At 32.8% G+C, this 19,861-nt stretch overlaps 1 protein-coding gene across 1 annotated transcript; it reads right to left on the bottom strand.

Moving 5' to 3' along the window:
- Positions 1-76: 76 nt before the first annotated feature.
- LOC134711982 (uncharacterized) lies at positions 77-18,703 on the bottom strand. Its single transcript, XM_063573047.1, has 3 exons — positions 17,901-18,703; positions 3,172-3,354; positions 77-1,604 (listed from the first exon to the last, which is right to left on the bottom strand). The coding sequence occupies exons 1-3, from the start codon at positions 18,154-18,156 to the stop codon at positions 1,126-1,128; spliced, it is 918 nt and encodes a 305-aa protein (XP_063429117.1). The 5' UTR covers positions 18,157-18,703; the 3' UTR covers positions 77-1,125.
- Between the last annotated feature and the right edge of the window lie 1,158 nt (positions 18,704-19,861).

Raw genomic sequence — 19,861 nt, 5'->3', positions numbered from 1 at the left:
ATTTAATGGACGTAAATAGCATTACTATTTTACAGGAAGAATGCAATTATACTGAAGTCGGAAACAAAACCTACCAGTTCAATGGTTTAACTTTTAATCGTTTACGGGTTGCGTGACTGTTCCAAGCTATCAGATTACGTCATTAAAAAACTAAAATCTAACATGTTTTAACTGCTTGTTTAAGGATAGACATAAAACAATCAATTAGAATTGAAAATGACAACAACCCGACCAAAGAGCAGAAAACAGCCGAAGGCCACTAAAGGGATTCAATACATCTTACTGATGTAACAAAGTAAAGCATTACGTTTTGAAGTACTTTTGATAAAACACATAATGGGAAGGAGCAATATCAAACTAGCTGTGCTGATCTTTTATTCAAAGTTGAATAGTGGTCTCACAGTCAAAAGTATGTTGTACATGCCTTATCATACAATTCTTCAGACTAATGTTCATGTTAGGATAGAACCATTTTTATGAGTCAGCTAAGCGTTACATCTTTGGTATGCCAGAAAGCGAAAACGTAAATTAGACACATCTGGCCACCATATAAAGCGCGTTTGGACCCATATCCTCCAGCGCACTCGCCCTATGAAATATCCAAAGCAAAAACGCAAAATGACATATATAAAGAGGCCACTTGACGTTCCCAGCAAAGTTTATTAAATTATATATTTACCAATAAAAAAATAGAACATGAGTGTTTGCAATGTTACAATGCGTGTGTCCTTTTCTTTAAATGATGTTAACTATGTTTTCAGTGAGCGAAGCCAGTAGTTTTATCTTATCATTTACGTGAATGTGAGGTCAGAGTCAGATGAAACTACACAAAAAAATACATATTTCCCTATACCAAGTAACACAAATCAAATATGTAGACAATGGATTTCAGGGCCTTTTATTGCTGACATTACGGTATTGGTTTATGCTCATTGTTGAAGGCTGTACGGAGGCCAAGTTTGCTAAATTCTATGTCATCATTTTTTTGGGGGTCTCTGGTGGAAAATGGCAATTATACCACATCTTCTTATTTTCATGAATGCTTATGGTTATTTCATTATATTATGCATTTCATACGTATGTAGGGTTACACAACTATTTTTTTTCACAATCACAAAACAAGCGTTATTTGGTGTTAGCGCTTGGTCCTGCATGTTCTGGAATGCTGTCTGGGTGGCTCCGATTTCTCGGCAATGGAGCTGCATGAATAACGATTTCCTCTAATTGTTCATTTGTAAGATTAAATGGCGATAATTCATTGTCAGACATTTGTCGTCTCAGAATTTTTTCATGTCTAGTCCTGGCATTTAAAATTGGACGCGAAGACGACTGTGTAAAAGATCCCGGCATGCTAACTACCGGAAGTTCCTGCAGGACTATTATTGGTTGTTGCGATTCGGAAGCCGAACCTGGCAGATTTAAAGTATGCGTTCTATGTTGACTTGAATATGACCCATTTTGAATATGTTCATATTCTTCTTCTCTATGAGGAGACAATTGTCTGTGAGGCCTACTATTTATCACTTCAGTCTGTTTTTCTTTTTCTCTTTCCCTTTCAATAGCAGTCTTTTTCTCGTCTTTGATGGTTGTTTTATAGAATTCGCCTGAAACAAAATTAAAGGAAAAATGCTGAAACATTATAAAAATATTGTCCGAAACCTTACAAGAATAATTGACGAATTCAACACATATTATATCAATTCACTACATTATCATCTACAAATCAGAACTCAACAACATGTTGAAGGAATCAGTGTTAACCTTTAAAATATGAAACAGTCGCTTACATCTGTTGGAAAAAAAATAAGATATGTCCTAAGTTGGTCTTAAGAAACGTCCTTATCCTAAGAAAGCTTCGATAAACAGGCCCCTGTTCTCTATGTATAAACTAAAACTAACACAACTTTCTCAGACTGTGACAATACCGTTTGGGACTTGTCATCGGACTTGTAACATATGAAGATGGATGTGTTTACCCTGATTTTTTTGGTGGGCTTTGTGATTCTCAATCTTTAGATTTGTGTGAAATCTTTTGCTATTGTTGTGTGTCTTTTTCATCGTTTTTCCTTTGATACGGTGTAGCCTGTATTATTTCTGTCACTTATGTTGTTTTTTGTTTTTTTATCATTTCTCTCTTTATATTCTTTTTTCCTATTCCAGAAATGAAATTAAAATAAAATCTTCAAAGAAACTGGCACTGAGCTCTTATTTTTATATATAGAATTTTTACACTGTTTGATTTTTCGTTTGGTCATATTGTTAAAATGGAGACAACAACCCGACCAAAAAAAAACAACAGCAGAAGGTCACCAACAGGTCTTCAATGTAGCGAGAAATTCCCGCACCCGGAGGCGTCCTTCAGCTGGCCCCTAAACAAATATATACTAGTCCAGTGATAATGAACGCCATACTAATTTCCAAATTGTACACAAGAAACTAAAATTAAAATAATATTGTTGTCTATTTCTTCTCGACTTTTGTTTTTCAGAACAACTTTTTGTTATCCTTTCTCCCTTTTCAATATAGTTTTAGCACCAATAGAAGGGGGCATCTGAATTAAACATTGATTAATTGATATAAATGCGATACCGCTCTCCCCCTTGACCACCCATTCTATTTCAGTAATACTGTATATTTACAATAATACTGCATAATTCCTAAACTGAAAAACATGCAATAGAAAAAAAAACAATATTTTATTGGTGTTAGCGGAGAAAATTGAAGGAGATATGTGTCTCTTCATATGTTGCTTAATGAGCTGATACTTTCAATTTTTTATAGTCTGAGATACTGGTTTATCAAAGGTCATGTGTTTATCTTTTTGTTCCTTAAAATTTTAGGTTACTACATTTTTTCTATCTTATCAATTACGAGCAAAACAAACATTGATTAATTGGGAAAAAAAGAATTAGTGTAAGTATATCGTTAAAAAAAGTTACAAGTGATAAAAAAGGTTGAATGCTTTGAAATTTGAGATAACAACTAAAAAAAGAGAATTAAAAAACATTGTTTTTACTCTTAAAGAATTGATAAAGAATGTATGATCTAGATTTTTATTTTATTTTTAAATCTGATCCAATTTTCTTTTTTTCGCGGTTGATTCCAATTATTTGATTGGATTTTATATCTTTATAGTATAAAGTTTTAAGTACTAAGTCCGATTAAACTTACGAGAATATTCGATGAAAGACATTCCCCATACAATACTCCATATCCATCCCAGTAACAAAATAAAGGCTGTAATAAACTGAAGTAATGCTACCCAACTATTCACTAATACTACTTTCTGTTTTGTTTGGTCCTTTAATCGCACTTTAGAACAACAAAGCACCGAAAATCCTGATATTAACGTACCTGAAAGAAGAGTAAAATGTCAAAACGACGCTTAGAAAAACACAAAATCAGATCACATGGAACTATGACCTTTTTCTGACTATGACTTCAAGGTCAAAGAAGTATTAAGCCGAAATGTTCGAATCATGATTTGTTTAGCCTATAGTATAAGCTTTTTGAATTTGGAACAAAACTGTATCATCTCAAAGCGTTGTGCCGAGTTCCGTTCTAGATGATACATGGCCTCAAGTTCCAATAAATGCTTTTTTTTTGCGGACATGTCTCTGTTTTTTTTTTTTTTTATCTTTTGTCAAATGATTTAAATATATGGTAAATTGTACATCTCTTATATAAGATGTATCGCGTACTCTTAATGAATCGTCAAAATAACAACATGACCGTTGTTTTTCACGTTTAAATGGTTTTACACTAGTCATTTTTTGGGGCCTTTTATAGTTTGCTATTCAGTATGAGCCAATGCTCCGTGTTAAGACCGTACTTTGACCTAAAGTGGTTGACTTTTGAAAATTGTGACTTGGATAGAGAATTGTCTTATTGAATCTCATATCACATCTTCTTATGACAAGCCGTGCCTTTCAACGCACTATTCCGACTTAAAGGCCTTTATTAAAATATACGAATGAATGTATAACAGGTAAGCAGTGTTATCCTTTTTGATACTGCCCCGCATGTTATGACTGTAATACTTATTTAAGGAGAGGCATGCTGCCTAGCAATAAAAAAACAAAAAAAAACCCCAAATTAATACAATATATTTTCTCAATGTTACAAAGTTGAACTGCTCTTTTTTTTTTAATTATTTTGTAGCACACCTCATCTATGGGTATATACGTAAATAACGTACGTCTTACTATAAATATTACATAAAGTTACAGTACTAAAATCACAATTGAAGAAAATAGAGCTACGTGCTGCCTATTTAATAATTTATTTCGAGTTAATTACTTCAGGTTGATTGTATAGGTAAAACCATCAGGTATCAACTGCGGCATGATATAGGTGCAAATTATACCGTTGTTATATTAAATCATTTTGGGATTAATTCGCTGTTCAAAACCAAAATGTTTCTATCATTTCTTTACTGTCATTATTATTTTTTTTAAATTGCTCTGACATTTGTCTGTATAAAAGAGGGACGAAAGATACCAGAGGGACAGTCAAACTCATAAATCGAAAATAAACTGACAACGCCATGGCTAAAAATAAAAAAGGACAAACAAACAATAGTACACATGACACAACATAGAAAACTAAAGGATAAACAACACGAACCCCACCAAAAACTAGGGGTGATCTCAGATGCTCCGGAAGGGTAAGCAGATCCGGCTCCACATGTGGCACCAATGACTTCGATATTTTTTGGTAGGGGTGTGCCATTTTTGCCTCAAAAACGTACCCATTTTAATATAACATTCACTGAAATTCAGTACCTATATAGTTATATAAATATTTAAGAAAGAATGACCTATACTTATATACAATATTTAAAATATGACCCATTATATAGGCACTAACTCATCATCATAAATATACCAGCTACCCTTAAGTTTTTATATATGAATTGACATCGTTTGGTGCACATATATGTTATCGTTATATATACGCATGGATTGTTATATATTGGTGTGTACATCATACCCCAAATCAATATATAATTATCAGACGTAAATGCATTTTAATATAGGATGCCATTAAAAAGGAGGGTCATTTTAATATAAAATCTCGCAAAATTATGACCCATATTTTTGGCACATCCCCGTATACCCAATAATAGGAAGTAAACCCCCCCCCCCGTGGCGCGCGCCAGATTGAGGACACACCACGTGACGCGGGTTCATAATTTAGGTTGGGACGTTGAAGAGGCAACATGTAAAACAACAGCATACACACAATGTATTTCTTTTGTCATTGTAGGAAATTTTCATTTCGATCACAGTTCACGAGCAGTGCACGCTTTGGATTTAATTGATCATGTGTAACTTTCTTCTTTGTACACAGGGTGTGTAATGTAAAAAGGATGTTGTAGTTTATGACTCTGTCGAATTCACTAGTGCCAAATGATGTGTTTCTAATAAAACATGATAACTTTAGTATCGTTCACTGAGCACTATAATGCATAAACATACACATTGTCAGAGTACACGGCACATTACCCCCTATATATATATCATATACATTATGGAATTTCATATCTATAATGGACATAACATATGTTTTTGCCCGTCTATTCATCAAGATGAGATAAGAAGATGATATTAGTAATAAGTGGTTTCTTGAATTAGATATAAAGATGATCTTGTATTCGAAATAATAATAACAAACAGTAGGACTTTTCGAATAAAACTGAATATTAATTGGGCTAATCTGTTCTCTTCTGATGGGCTGGAAATGTTGGATCAGTATAAAGTAATGATCGTTACGCGTATAATATAAAAAGAAATTAAGATTTCGGCTCTTAATTGATACATTTAAAAGGCGCCTATTGAAAAGAAGGTATGGATGTTGGTGCGTACCCTCAGTTGGTAATAATGGTCAATTTGCATTCCCTTTTGTTCCGTTGAGTGAGGAATTAGTGTACAGACGATCATGTCAAAACCTCTTATTGGTAGTTTGGGTAGTAGAACACCAACTTAACAGTAGAGTTTAAATCAAGAGAAGAAGTTTTTTTCTGCTTGTGGCTTAGGTTTCCTTTATGAATGAATATGTCCTTTGTATTATTCCAGGAAAAATTGCTCGTAAAACTCTTTTCAACTATGAACCAAATGTAACAGACTTGAGATTTTTTAAAACGAATTAACGCGATTACCCAACTCGTTTTTCTCATAATTTTACTGTGTTAAATAGGGCATGTGCTAAAAGGTGGAGTGGAGTGGAGTGGAGTATTGGAGTGGAGTGTTGGAGTGTTAGAGTGGAGTCATGGAGTGAAATATACTTAACGTATCCAAAAATCAATAGCAAATAAAAAAAACACATTTATAATTGTGTTTTTTTTTAAAATTGCAGCACACAATGATGCTATATTATTTCATTTGACATGTTTCAGTAATCATCAAAGATGGACAATGATTTTGGTAGCATTTTATGACAGCTGAGATGGAGGGGGAGACAATGTTGTTTATTGTGTATTTTATTTTACTGCACAGAATTGTAGTATATTTCTAATAAGAAGGAGGAATCAAAGGCCCAGTAACTTATGCAGTAACAATTGATTTTGGACGAGCTCACAAAACTTTTATGAAAACACACATAGTGCTTATGTTGTTTCACAAATTGTGCCTAGTTAAAAAAAATTATGTCTTATTCCATGCAAAATATATTAGAATTTTACAAAGCCTAAAAAATCGTCTTGTGACAAATAATTTTGTTATTAATATTTGTTTTGTCAATTGACAATGATATAATAAAATTAAATTGTCAATCCACATTTTCACTTTGATTTTATCTATGACTGTACTATTTAAAATAGTTTGTTTCTTCCAATTAAAAATAGATGAGGAAAATGTATTTAGCTACCATCGCCTGTCCATAGAACCCATAAAACTGTCATTACTATAATCTCAGAACTAAATAACTTTGATAGATGAGAAATGTTGTTGTTTTTAATTAATTTGATCAAATAAACAGATGTTAAATCAGTACAAACCACACATTATATGTTCTGCATATTATGACAACAAAACAGATATAAGTATATCAACAAATTTTATTGTAAAATGAAGACTTTATCTATTGTCCAAAACATTTAATGTTGAATTCCGAGCGATTCTAGTAAGAGCAAATGCTCATGTGATAAACATTGCTTTATGTCATTATGAATTAAAATTCAAACTGAAGATTCTTTTTTCTTGCACAGTCACCATTAAAATAAAAATGTGTGTTTTGTAGAGAAACAAATTGTTTCAAGATTTCATTCTATGATGATTTCTTTTTAACACAAGACCATTTGGGACATTTCTTTGTTTATCTGAAAATGATTGTCCACAGCTGAATCATTTTCTTTTATTATTCCAGCTATGGTGGTAAGATGGAATGGTTGTTTTAAATCATGTCTTTGAACTCCAGTGTTTTATTTAATTGTCTTTAAAATTATTTACACCAGAATGTTGTTAACTAAGGTAAAATTGCTGAAAGACCCCCTCCTAAATTATAGAAATCTAAAAATCTATCATTTAACATCTTTTTTTTTAATATAGTTTGGAGATATACCAGTAAAAATAAATTACACGATAAACAACATCTCCACCCCTCTTTACCTCCACCAAGGCTGTCATAAAATGCTACCCAAAACTTAAGCATTGTCCAACTTTGATGAATAGTTAAATATGTCAAATTAAATAGTATAACATCATTGTGTGATGCAATTTAAAAAATAAAACAATTATAAATGATTTTTGATTTGCTATTGATTTTTTGAAATTTTAAGTATATTTCACCACTCCAACACTCCACCACTCCACTCCAATACTCCACTCCACTCCACTCCACCTTTTAGCACATGCCGTTACATAGTAATAATAAGATAAATGGTACACATGTAAAATTCAACAATGGCTATTGAAATTAGTTTTAGACGAATCGTCACAATTCAAGAGTTAAAGTCTTTGTAGTTAGTTATAGATACCGCTGTAAATTTATATATAACTTTTGTTCTAATCGAGAAAGTGGGGAATATTGCGAAAACAATGCTCTTCAACTTTGTACTTGTTTGGCTTTATAAAGATTTTGATTTGAGCGTCACTGATGAGTCTTATGTAGACGAAACGCGCGTCTGGCGTACTAAATTGTAATCCTAGTACCTTTGATAACTACTAACAACGTCGTTTACTTATGTATCTTTCTGGGAACGGCGGAAATATGGAACTTCCGAAAATAAATAAATGATTTGAACAACTCTTGGATAATGAGGAAATATTTCATTCACCGTCTATTCATCATATAATACGACAAGCAACAACTTAATTATTATTATACACTTCCAGAAAGAACACTGATTGTGAGAGATTGACTATGTTATTAAGCTACAGCTTTTGACCCACAAAGTACTATAAATCTGACCTGGTTCTTATATGATAAGACGAATAATTAATACCAAATAAAGTAATTATCACAATACAACCTTAATCATTCCTACCCATTAATATGATCATAAGAGTGCGAATATATCATAGCTTGAACGTATTAAATGAATTAGATATAGTGAAAACAAACAAGGCTTCTTTATTCAATCAAGACAGTCGTCAATACATCCTGTCTCAGTATTGATTGTTACATCAAATACACTCAAACGCTATCACTAAAGCAAATTAATAGGTCTAAATTCTACAGAAACCCGACTTAAGATAGAATTAAGACGGACATTAAAACATATAGAACAAAACGATATCCTAGTAAAATACAGAACAGACATTAAATCAGACAGACCAAAAAGTATATACACTCAAATTACAGGACGGACATTGGAGCATATAGATCAAAACTATATGCAAGCAAGAAACAGAACGAACATTAACATGTTAACATGTTTAACCCCGCCACATTATATAGGTATGTGCCTGTCCCAAGTCAGAAGCCTGTAATTCAGTGGTTGTCGTTTGATTATGTGTGACATATTTGTTTTTCGTTTATTGTTTTATTTTAATAAGACCGTTAGTTTTCTCGCATGGATTGTTTTATAAATATCAGCCATATCGTGGCCTTTTATGGCTGACTATGAAGTATGGGCTTTGCTCATTGATGAAGGCCGTACGGTGACCTATAGCTGTTAATGTCTGTTTCATGTTGGTCTCTTGTGGACAGTTGTGGACAGTTGTCTCATTGGCAATAAAACATATAACAAAACGACTAGTAAAATACAGGGGAGACATTTTAAACTTACAAAACCAAAAAATATATATAAAGTAAAATACAGGGCAGACATTGAAGCACATAGAACAAAAATAGATCGGCATACAAGCTAAAAACAGGACGAAAATTATAACATATAATACGAAACGATATACGAGCCAACAAAAACAGTACGAAATTAAAACATATAAGACAAAACTTTAAACGTGCAAAATACAGGACAGAAATTAAAACATATAATACAGAACGATATATATACGAGCAAAACAACAACAACAGTACGGACATTAAAACATATAGAACAAAACTATATACGAGCAAGTACAGGACAGACATTAAAACATATAGAACAAAAATATATTGGCATACAAGCTAAACACAGGACGCAAATTAAAACAAAACGATATACGAGCAAAAAAAAAAAACCCAGCACCCATGTGTATTGAATTGAATAATGAGAATCGACGACCACAAAATTAAAAACAAAATAACTTTTTATTATAAATGATGTTCACCGAGGTATTTTTAATAAAATGAAGGATAAAATCTGTAAACTTTGTAATGAAATGAAAACTGAAAACGGTAATATGTCATATAGATAATCGTACCCTGTGATTATCTATGTGAAGCCTTTATTTGTCAAAGTAAACATTTTTTTCGTTAATGACGAAGAAAATTAACTTCCCATAAATGCGGATTCGATTTAAAGGTTAAATTATTAACTTGCAAGTTAATAATACGCCAGCACTAGGGATGCTTTTTAAAGTTTAAAGTTTTTTTTTACATATTTGAGCCAAAATGACTGATTACAAGGACATTTTACTTTAAAATTCTGCTTTTGTTAATATTTGTAGCGAAACGAATCGTATTTCTTTTTTTGGTCTAAACCATAGTCTGTGTAGCTTTTTTTCGAAAACACAAATGTATAAATAGCACATTCCCATTAGAATTTAGTCGCTACTTTGATAAGTTATGTATACAGCATAACTTGTTATGGACTGGTTATACATAATTTATCAACTCGAAGATGAATGGAAAATTGAACTCTAAATATAGAGTATGATATATTCTGACAGTGACGAATAGAAATTCATATAGCAATAAAGAAAATTACAGTAATTTACAAATATTTTCCATTCTTATATTGGAAAGAGTTTCTGTAAACGACATTCAGAATTGCCATAAGAGTGTTAAGTAATAATAAAAAGGATTGATTGCCTGTTGCTTGAGTTACGTCCAGTGGCAAATAAATCGCATGCACCATTAGGACCATTTAGTGTTTAAAATTCATACTTTATTGTGATAATATCGTTCAAATTGAACATGCAATGCTAACTTATTTTTAAAAGTATTGATTAAGTTTGCTCATTTTCACGATCTGAACCTATTTGGCCATAGCAGCTACATCAGATTGAATTACAAAAAAAAAATGCTTAAGCTTTGAACTAGTTAGAAAGCCTAGTTTAAGTCGTCTGCTTCTTGGAAACAAAGTATTGTTGGATCAAATAAATACACTTATTTTTCTCTACAAAACGTCTAATTTAACGTGTGATTTATGTACGTGTACTCTTAGCAACATATGTTCTCAGTTCAATATTAATCAATTTCCCGCATAAATAGTTATACAACAGAAGGTAAAAACAATAACAACATTTAATGTAAATTCAGTAGTACTATAATGAACAATAAGCATGTTACATGAAGTTAATGCACGATTGTTGCATCAATTTTTCTAGTGATATGCATTTGTATAGACAGGCAAGGAGACCCTGATGCTGCTCAATGGCAATTCAAATCTGCTGATACTTGTCAAATAGCGTCCTAAAAAAACAAAGGATTTCAGCCGTACATTTTCATTATTTATCCAAGATTAAAATTATGCATTATGCATCCCGGACGCGCGTTTCGTCGACAATAGGCTCATCAGTGACGCATGAATTACAAATTAAAAAAGGCCAAATGACGTGCGAAGGCGACGAGAATTGATAACCAAAAATTCCGAAACGTTTAACCGAATACTGCTTAGGAAATCTATTCTCTAATCTGTCCGAAAAAACAATGTAACTAAGATTTTGTCTTAACCTTTGTCAAACATAATGAAATGAAAAGGAATGGGATAATTCATTGTGTTTCATAATGGGAAAACTGGTTTGTGTTTCGCAGTCTTAACTCTTTTTTTTTTTAATATATGTTGTTGGTTTTCTTTATGTTTAATGAGTCAGCCATGATATTGTCGGGTTTTCTTTGACTTATGGTTTTTGTGGTGTCTTCGATATAATTTTATGGCCCCGCAACGAAGTTGTCGGTGCCATATAGTTTTTTACCCTTGTCCGTTATTCCGCAACAAACCATTATACGGAGGTTTTTTTCTAAACGCGCGCCTTCAGATATTGGGCTTATTTTTTTTTGTATGTGAGTCAACCATGATGAGTTACAGATCAAGTTTATGTTTCGTTCCGCTCCGCTAATTTTTGCCGAAACGATGTGCTTTGGACTTTGATAAATTGTTACAAATCACAGTTATACGGACTTTTGTTCTAAACGCTTTCAGATATTGGAATGATTTTTGGTATGTCAGTTTACCAAGATGAGTTAACAGATCAAGATTAAATTTTGTTCTGCTCGGATAATTTTGGCCGAAATTACTGGCTATGAACTTACATACATTGTTGAAAATCACAGTTATACAGACTTTTTTCCAAATGCTTTCAGATATTGGACTGATTTTTAGTATGTGAGCTACTCATGCTGAGTTACAGATCAAGTTTAAGTTTCAGTCCGCTTTGCAAATTTTGCTGTTATTTCGGGCTTTGGACTTAGATATATTTTTGATAATCACAGTTATACGGACCTTTTTTCTAAATGCTTTCAGATATTGGGATGATTTTTGGTATGTGAGCTAACCATGATCAGTTACAGATCAAGTTTAAGTTTCGTTCTGCTCCGCTAATTTTTGCCAAAAATAAGGGTTTACAACTTTGAAAATTGTTGAAAATCACAGTTATATATGGACATTTTTCTATATGCCTCCAGATTTCGAGCTAATTTTTGATATATGAGACTTTCATCATGTTTGTGTCAACATTTGTTATTGAAATTGCAGATTTTATAACTTTTTAAGACGGGGCCATTCGTGTCGCTTTGACACATCTTTTTGCTTTTACCATTTAGCAATGTAATGCAAGACAAACTAATAAAAAGGGTTTCCTGTATGATATTTTGATTGAACTTTCTTTATGGCGGTATAGCGATATGAAAATAACACTTATTAAATTTGGTGCGTTCGATTTTTTTTTTCAGAATTCAATTTAACTTTATCCAGGCCCCTAAACCCTCAAGAAAATTAAATGTTTATAGTTGTTAATGTTTGTGTCATTAAGGTCTTTTGTGGATAGTTGTCTCATTGGCAATAATACCACATCTTCTTTTTTATATAATGGATCTTTTAAGCTAATTACTATTTCTAAACATGTTTGACCGTTGATGTACTATCATTAGTTCATTATTGCATAACCAGCCCCATACTATTGTCTTGCAGTTTGTATAACCACTTTGATTAAAAGTGCTTCTCATGATTTTCGTTATAAATTTTGATATTCATTTTAAATTCAATTTAGAAAAGCAATAAACGGAAGTTCGTGACAGTGAATGATCTGAAAACGATTTCCACGGTATCCCTCATTGATTTTTATAACGTTTTCTGTTGTTGATTCTTTGTACTGTAACGTATAGCGTGCAGCGGTTGCACATATTGACTAAAGCGAATGGTAATTAACACCTAAATGATTTGTTTAACAGCCATTCTAGCGTGTTACCTCTGAGATGCTTTTGCATACATATTGTGGAAATAATGTCTACAAAATGATTTTAACTTCGTCATCAACACTTATTTGAATATACAAATCATCATCAACTTCCTACGAAGGGACGAAGAGTCAAAATCATATTAACTCAATGATTGTGTGACAAATGGAAAAAGTATTTTCCACTTGAATTTGCTATATTAGATCAATATTGTATAACTTTTAATTTCACTATCTGGAAAAACGACTTTTTCATAAATCAATGAAGAAACCATGCAATGCAATGATCCTAATGTTGTTATGCAGGTTTTCGCCTCAGTAACTGTTCAAATTATATTAAATTTAGATTCAATTCATCTTCTGGGTTGAGATATGCATTAATCTCTAAAAGTAATCAATATAGAATTTCCATCTTATCAGCATAATTATGTTTTTTCTGATAGTGTTAAGCATTATGATATAAACGTAACAAAGTAAGAGATATAGGTTTTGGTCTTAGTATCTATGTATACATACGATTTTGTTATTTTTTTAAGCTCATATCTCAAATCTTTAATAGTTTTAGATATTTTCTTTGAAAATTTGGCAGTTCAGAGTAAGACAAACAGGTACGATAAAGCGTCTTTGTTAAGCCTACACTATTGAACTCGAAAATACATACTTTAAAATTAACAAATAGCACCATTTAATATATTTGCATAATGGTTTCATACTTCTTCCTTTAGTGCAAAAACTGCCAAAATAGCATAAAATTGAGATCGTGTAAATAATATTTAGATTTAAACCAACAATTTATACTAGATAATATTTTCTAAAAGATGAAACTTACATAGACGATATTAAAGTGCCTAAAATCATCTTTGTAGGAAAACCTTGCCACATCTTTTTGTCCAAAAACTACATGTTATAAATAAATTGCTATTCTAAATCACACATGTCTATTTGTTGGACATTTGTTTGGAATCGCAATTTTGGCACACATGATTTTAATTGGATATAGGAAGATGTGGTGTGAGTGCCAATGAGACAACTCTCCATCCAAATAACAATTTAAAAATTAAACCATTATAGGTTAAAGTACGGCCTTCAACTTTAATTGCCTAAATATTTTTTACTATATTTGCAATTTATTGGGCCAAATAATGGCTCTTATTATACATCCTCCTTAAAACTGTATTTGAAATTTGAAGATGCGTAATAACACGCCCCTACATTACAATTGGCATTGTACTCTCTATATAAATGTACTTTTGTTTCTTAAATATTAGTACGACAGATGACAAGTTTGGAGTAAAAACAATACTTTATGAATATATAATGAAGTATTTTCTCAAGCTTCCTTATTGATTTACTTTTTGTAACAAGTCTCTAATGTGTATTGGATTATCTGCTTTATTGGTTTCTTAACACAATGATTATATGAAAACCGATTATATGAATGTTAATCAATTATTAACTTCAAACATGTTGCTTTTGAAACACAAACAACGAAACATGAAGTCAAGTAATTCTCACCTTGGGAAGAAAATTGTTTTTTCATGTTCTCCTCCTATTACAGTTGAATACAAACTCAGCAGATTCACCTTTAAGAAACGTCCATTGCAAGAGGACACAGGCACACACCATATGAAATCAACAGAACAGACTCCTAACAAAAGACAAGTGTCTATACCCGTATGTCCAGCATTATATCGACCAAACAGACTCTAACAATAGACAAGTGTCTATACCCAGTATGTCCAGCATTATATCGACCAGACTCTAACAATAGACAAGTGTCTATACCCGTATGTCCAGCATTATATCGACCAGACTCTAACAATAGACAAGTGTCTATACCCGTATGTCCAGCATTATATCGACCAGAGTCTAACAATAGACAAGTGTCTATACCCGTATGTCCAGCATTATATCGACCAGACTCTAACAATAGACAAGTGTCTATACCCGTATGTCCAGCATTATATCGACCAGACTCTAACAATAGACAAGTGTCTAAACCCGTATGTCCAGCATTATATCGACCAGACTCTAACAATAGACAAGTGTCTATACCCAGTATGTCCAGCATTATATCGACCAGACTCTAACAATAGACAAGTGTCTATACCAGTATGTCCAGCATTATATCGACCAGACTCTAACAATAGACAAGTGTCTATACCCGTATGTCCAGCATTATATCGACCAGACTCTAACAATAGACAAGTGTCTATACCCGTATGTCAAGCATTATATCGACCAAACTCTAACAAAAGACAAGTGTCTATACCCCGTATGTCCAGCATTATATCGACCAGACTCTAACAATAGACAAGTGTCTATACCCCGTATGTCCAGCATTATATCGACCAAACTCTAACAAAAGACAAGTGTCTATACCCCGTATGTCCAGCATTATATCGACCAGACTCTAACAATAGACAAGTGTCTATACCCCGTATGTCCAGCATTATATCGACCAAACTCTAACAAAAGACAAGTGTCTATACCCCGTATGTCCAGCATTATATCGACCAGAGCCTAACAATAGACAAGTGTCTATACCTGTATGTCCAGCATTATATCGACCAGACTCTAACAATAGACAAGTGTCTAAACCCCGTATGTCCAGCATTATATCGACCAAACAGACTCTAACAATAGACAAGTGTCTAAACCCGTATGTCCAGCATTATATCGACCAGACTCTAACAATAGACAAGTGTCTATACCCAGTATGTCCAGCATTATATCGACCAAACTCTAACAAAAGACAAGTGTCTATACCCCGTATGTCCAGCATTATATCGACCAGAGCCTAACAATAGACAAGTGTCTATACCTGTATGTCCAGCATTATATCGACCAGAGCCTAACAATAGACAAGTGTCTATACCTGTATGTCCAGCATTATATCGACCAGACTCTATTAATAGACAAGTGTCTATACCCGTATGTCCAGCATTTAATCGACCAAACAGACTATAACAATTATTATAGACAAGTGTCTATACCCGTATGTCCAGCATTATGTCGACCAAACTCTAACAATAGACAAGTGTCTATACCCCGTATGTCCAGCATTATATCGACCAGACTCTAACAATAGACAAGTGTCTATACCCCGTATGTCCAGCATTATATCGACCAGACTCTAACAATAGACAAGTGTCTATACCCGTATGTCCAGCATTATATCGACCAAACTCTAACAATAGACAAGTGTCTATACCCCGTATGTCCAGCATTTTATCGACCAGACTCTAACAATAGACAAGTGTCTATACCCCGTATGTCCAGCATTATATCGACCAGACTCTAACAATAGACATGTGTCTAAACCCCGTATGTCCAGCATTATACCAAACAGACTCTAACAATAGACAAGTGTCTAAACCCCGTATGTCCAGCATTATATCGACCAGACTCTAACAATAGACAAGTGTCTATACCCCGTATGTCCAGCATTATATCGACCAAACTCTAACAAAAGACAAGTGTCTATACCCCGTATGTCCAGCATTATATCGACCAGACTCTAACAATAGACAAGTGTCTAAACCCCGTATGTCCAGCATTATATCGACCAAACAGACTCTAACAATAGACAATAGACAAGTGTCTATATCCTGTATGTCCAGCATTATATCGACCAAACAGACTCTAACAAAAGACAAGTGTCTATACCCGTATGTCCAGCATTATATCGACCAGACTCTATCAATAGACAAGTGTCTATACCCAGTATGTCCAGCATTATATCGACCAGAGTCTAACTTATTCAGAGTTGTCGTAAACACTAACTCATCTTCAAAATTAAAATAGTGTCACTAAACTGTGACAGATTGATTTAAAATATACTGCCGCTCTTGATGGTACTCAGTTGCACTTTGTATTCAATGATTGCATTAATTTGTAGATTTTCTATTTATTTGCCAAGAAAAGGACGTGAGCGAGTTTTAGAGGCATACACAGAATTAGAGACTACTTTCCCTTCCTTTATTCCTAATGAGGTTGAATAAAAATGCTATTTATGCTGCTAGCAAAATATATCTATAAATAACCATTAATAATTGTAGAATTTTCGAAAATGATTTGACCCATTTCCAGGCTGCATGCCCAAATTACCGCTCTTAATGACAATATTATTCCTATAACAAGTCAATGAAAATACTTATTCCATTATATTTATTGCTTCAATTTCTCCATAGTAAAGCAGACTTAGTTATTTTGTTCTTGTTTTGTTCTAACTGTTTTAATAAGTCCCTGTTGATTTTATCGAGTATATATATGTAATATCTTCAATTCCCTTTGCTTTCAACAACTAAAGCTCTAATAAAGTCAATCACGAAACACAATTTAATCGCAAAGAAACATACATGTATTATATGATAAGTTCGTAGTATGAATAACCCCTTCGTTTGTTACATGTGAGGCTTAATAGCGAAAATGAATGCCAAATACATGAGCTTCTGAGCAATAAAATACTTAACTACATTTCTTTCATTGCAAGTTGATTATCTCTGCTTGTATTTTTTTAAGGTGTTCGCATAAATTATTCAAGAGTTGGGATATTTGTGTCTTATACTTGCCATGAATCAACACAAAACATGAAAATTAGTTATACATTAGTGTACAAAACGTGAAATACATTCAACCCAAACGCATAAAAAATCTACATCTGGTAAATTTATTCGCTTGTAACATTAAACTGCTAAGAAAAAAAAAGATTTTAGTAAAAACTAAAGATCTCATCGTCGTTAAGGAACCTTTCTTATGAAAGCTTACGGTACATTAAAAATTCAGTTTCATATTTGATGTCAGTATGAATCGATATATAATTGTTATATCAATTGAACCACACGACACAGCTTAGTTATGAATGATATGAACATGTGTTACAATAAGTAAACCTACCTAATCCTGGAATGATAATATTAAAGATCAGACACATAATAGCTACTGGCTTCATCATCGCTGGGATAGAATCTCTCAGACTAGATTCTGTATCCTCTTTCTCCCGTTCCTTTGATTGGGATCTTGGTGTACTTGTATGGTGTACGGTAGGAGGAAAATATCCTGGTAATACAGGTCTCCCGTAACCTTTGATCTGTTTCCTTTGAAGGCGAGGTGACGGTGTAGTGGTAGAACCACCACTGTACACAACCTGCATATTCCTTTTGAAAATAAATGTCGCTACAGAGTTTTATGAATGAAATTTTATCTAATAGTCTACACCATACCTTCAACCTTGTAGATCAATCATCACAGTAGGTTTTGAAATCACATGTACACTATGAAGAAGAAAATCACAAACTTTAAAGAAATATCGTTTAATAACTTTTTGATTAGAAGGAACGCATTATATCAACAAAATAAAAGAATATCCATATGTTTCTTGAACACAGCTTTATTTTCCTCATTGGCATTAGACAGTGTTTAGATTTGAAATGACAGCCTTCATCGATCGGAGTCTGTTCATTTTATATAGCTCTATCTAAAACGGATAGTTCTTAGAAACAATAAGTAAATGCCGGTTGCCATTATTTCAGATCAATAACTACCAATTAAATCGCAATAAATTTTAATCAGATAGACCATAACAATAACGATAAATTTATCTTAAATTGACTTAAAATTGAAAAAGCCACAGTTTCATCGCACTTTTCATAACGAATTACAAATCACACATTTTCACAGCTACAGCAAATATTTGTTGTTTTAACGCAGCTTACTGAATTGAACATTCACCGGTTGCCAAGTTACATGTAAACAAGAGTATTAAGTGAAATAATAACTGTTTAGCCTTTATACATGGAAAGAAAATCCAGAATATATGAATAAATAACAATAATTCAAGTGTCAAAAGTATCATGACCAGAAATTAATTTAAAAAAATACAGAAAGTTTTAATATATTTAAATGTTCTCAACGTGCCGAAGTTGTCGTTACTAAGATTTTTAAGAGGAAGAAGTCATCAGATATGTTTAAAAATGAAATCGAAGATACCACCAACATGATGATAATTCAAAAATAAAACACCAACGACCTATGAATCACGCCAATCAACTTTGTTTTACTCATTTATGACATATTTGTGTCACTTTTTTATTTTATTTCAGTCCATGTTTGTTTAGAGAAACAACTATATGTTAAAAAAGGATAAGGAAAAAAAGTTGCAATCAAAAACTACAAGTCAAAGTCAAAATACTACGGAAAAGTAAATTAACAAAAATACTGTACTCCAAAGAAGATTCAGAACGGAAAGTCCCTTATCAAAAGAAGAGTCAACAACTCATTAATTCCAAAAACTAAAGATTAAGGATTGTAACTCCACCAACATTCGGGTTAACTTAGGTGTACCGGAAGGGTATTATATAAACAGTTACTTCTCAACTGGTGACACCAGCTGTGTGACGTTACATGTAGCACTGAAGTGATAAATTGCATTCGTTATCACAATGATGAAACGATAGTGGCAACAGGTGGTAAGTCATTGTTTTCCCAGAAAATCTTACTCCTTTTGGAGTGACTGGTACAATTTCTTTTTAAATACATGACATTATACCCATGAAAGAATAAAAATTCAATGCACAAACCCAATAATATGTTTATGGTTTGTACTATACAAAACCATCAGTTCTTCTTAACATTTTAGACACGAAACATTTTGTGATATCGCTATTTTCAATTCTCAATAGATATTTGAGTTTTGATGATAACGCAAAGACTGAAGCACATGTCTTCGATACAGTATACCACTTCCACACACACACACACACACACACACACACCAATACCCATCAATCATTGTTGTCGTTGACGCTTTTGTAAGTATAAAAAAAGAATATGGGGTATAATTGCCAATGAGACAATTC

This window comes from Mytilus trossulus, chromosome 3 (assembly GCF_036588685.1).
Source record: "Mytilus trossulus isolate FHL-02 chromosome 3, PNRI_Mtr1.1.1.hap1, whole genome shotgun sequence".
Classification (NCBI taxonomy): domain Eukaryota; kingdom Metazoa; phylum Mollusca; class Bivalvia; order Mytilida; family Mytilidae; genus Mytilus; species Mytilus trossulus.
This window is presented reverse-complemented; position numbering and strand designations above follow the sequence as displayed.

What these genes read in the sequence shown, in the direction of transcription:
- LOC134711982 (XM_063573047.1), bottom strand. Translation starts at nt 18,156, where the DNA reads ATGCAGGTTGTGTACAGTGGTGGTTCTACCACTACACCGTCACCTCGC. An exon ending in TATTATCATTCCAGGATTAG is followed by an intron (nt 3,355 to 17,900) that starts GTAGGTTTACTT and finishes CTCTTCTTTCAG; the next exon opens with GTACGTTAATATCAGGATTT. An exon ending in GTCTTTCATCGAATATTCTC is followed by an intron (nt 1,605 to 3,171) that starts GTAAGTTTAATC and finishes ATTTTGTTTCAG; the next exon opens with GCGAATTCTATAAAACAACC.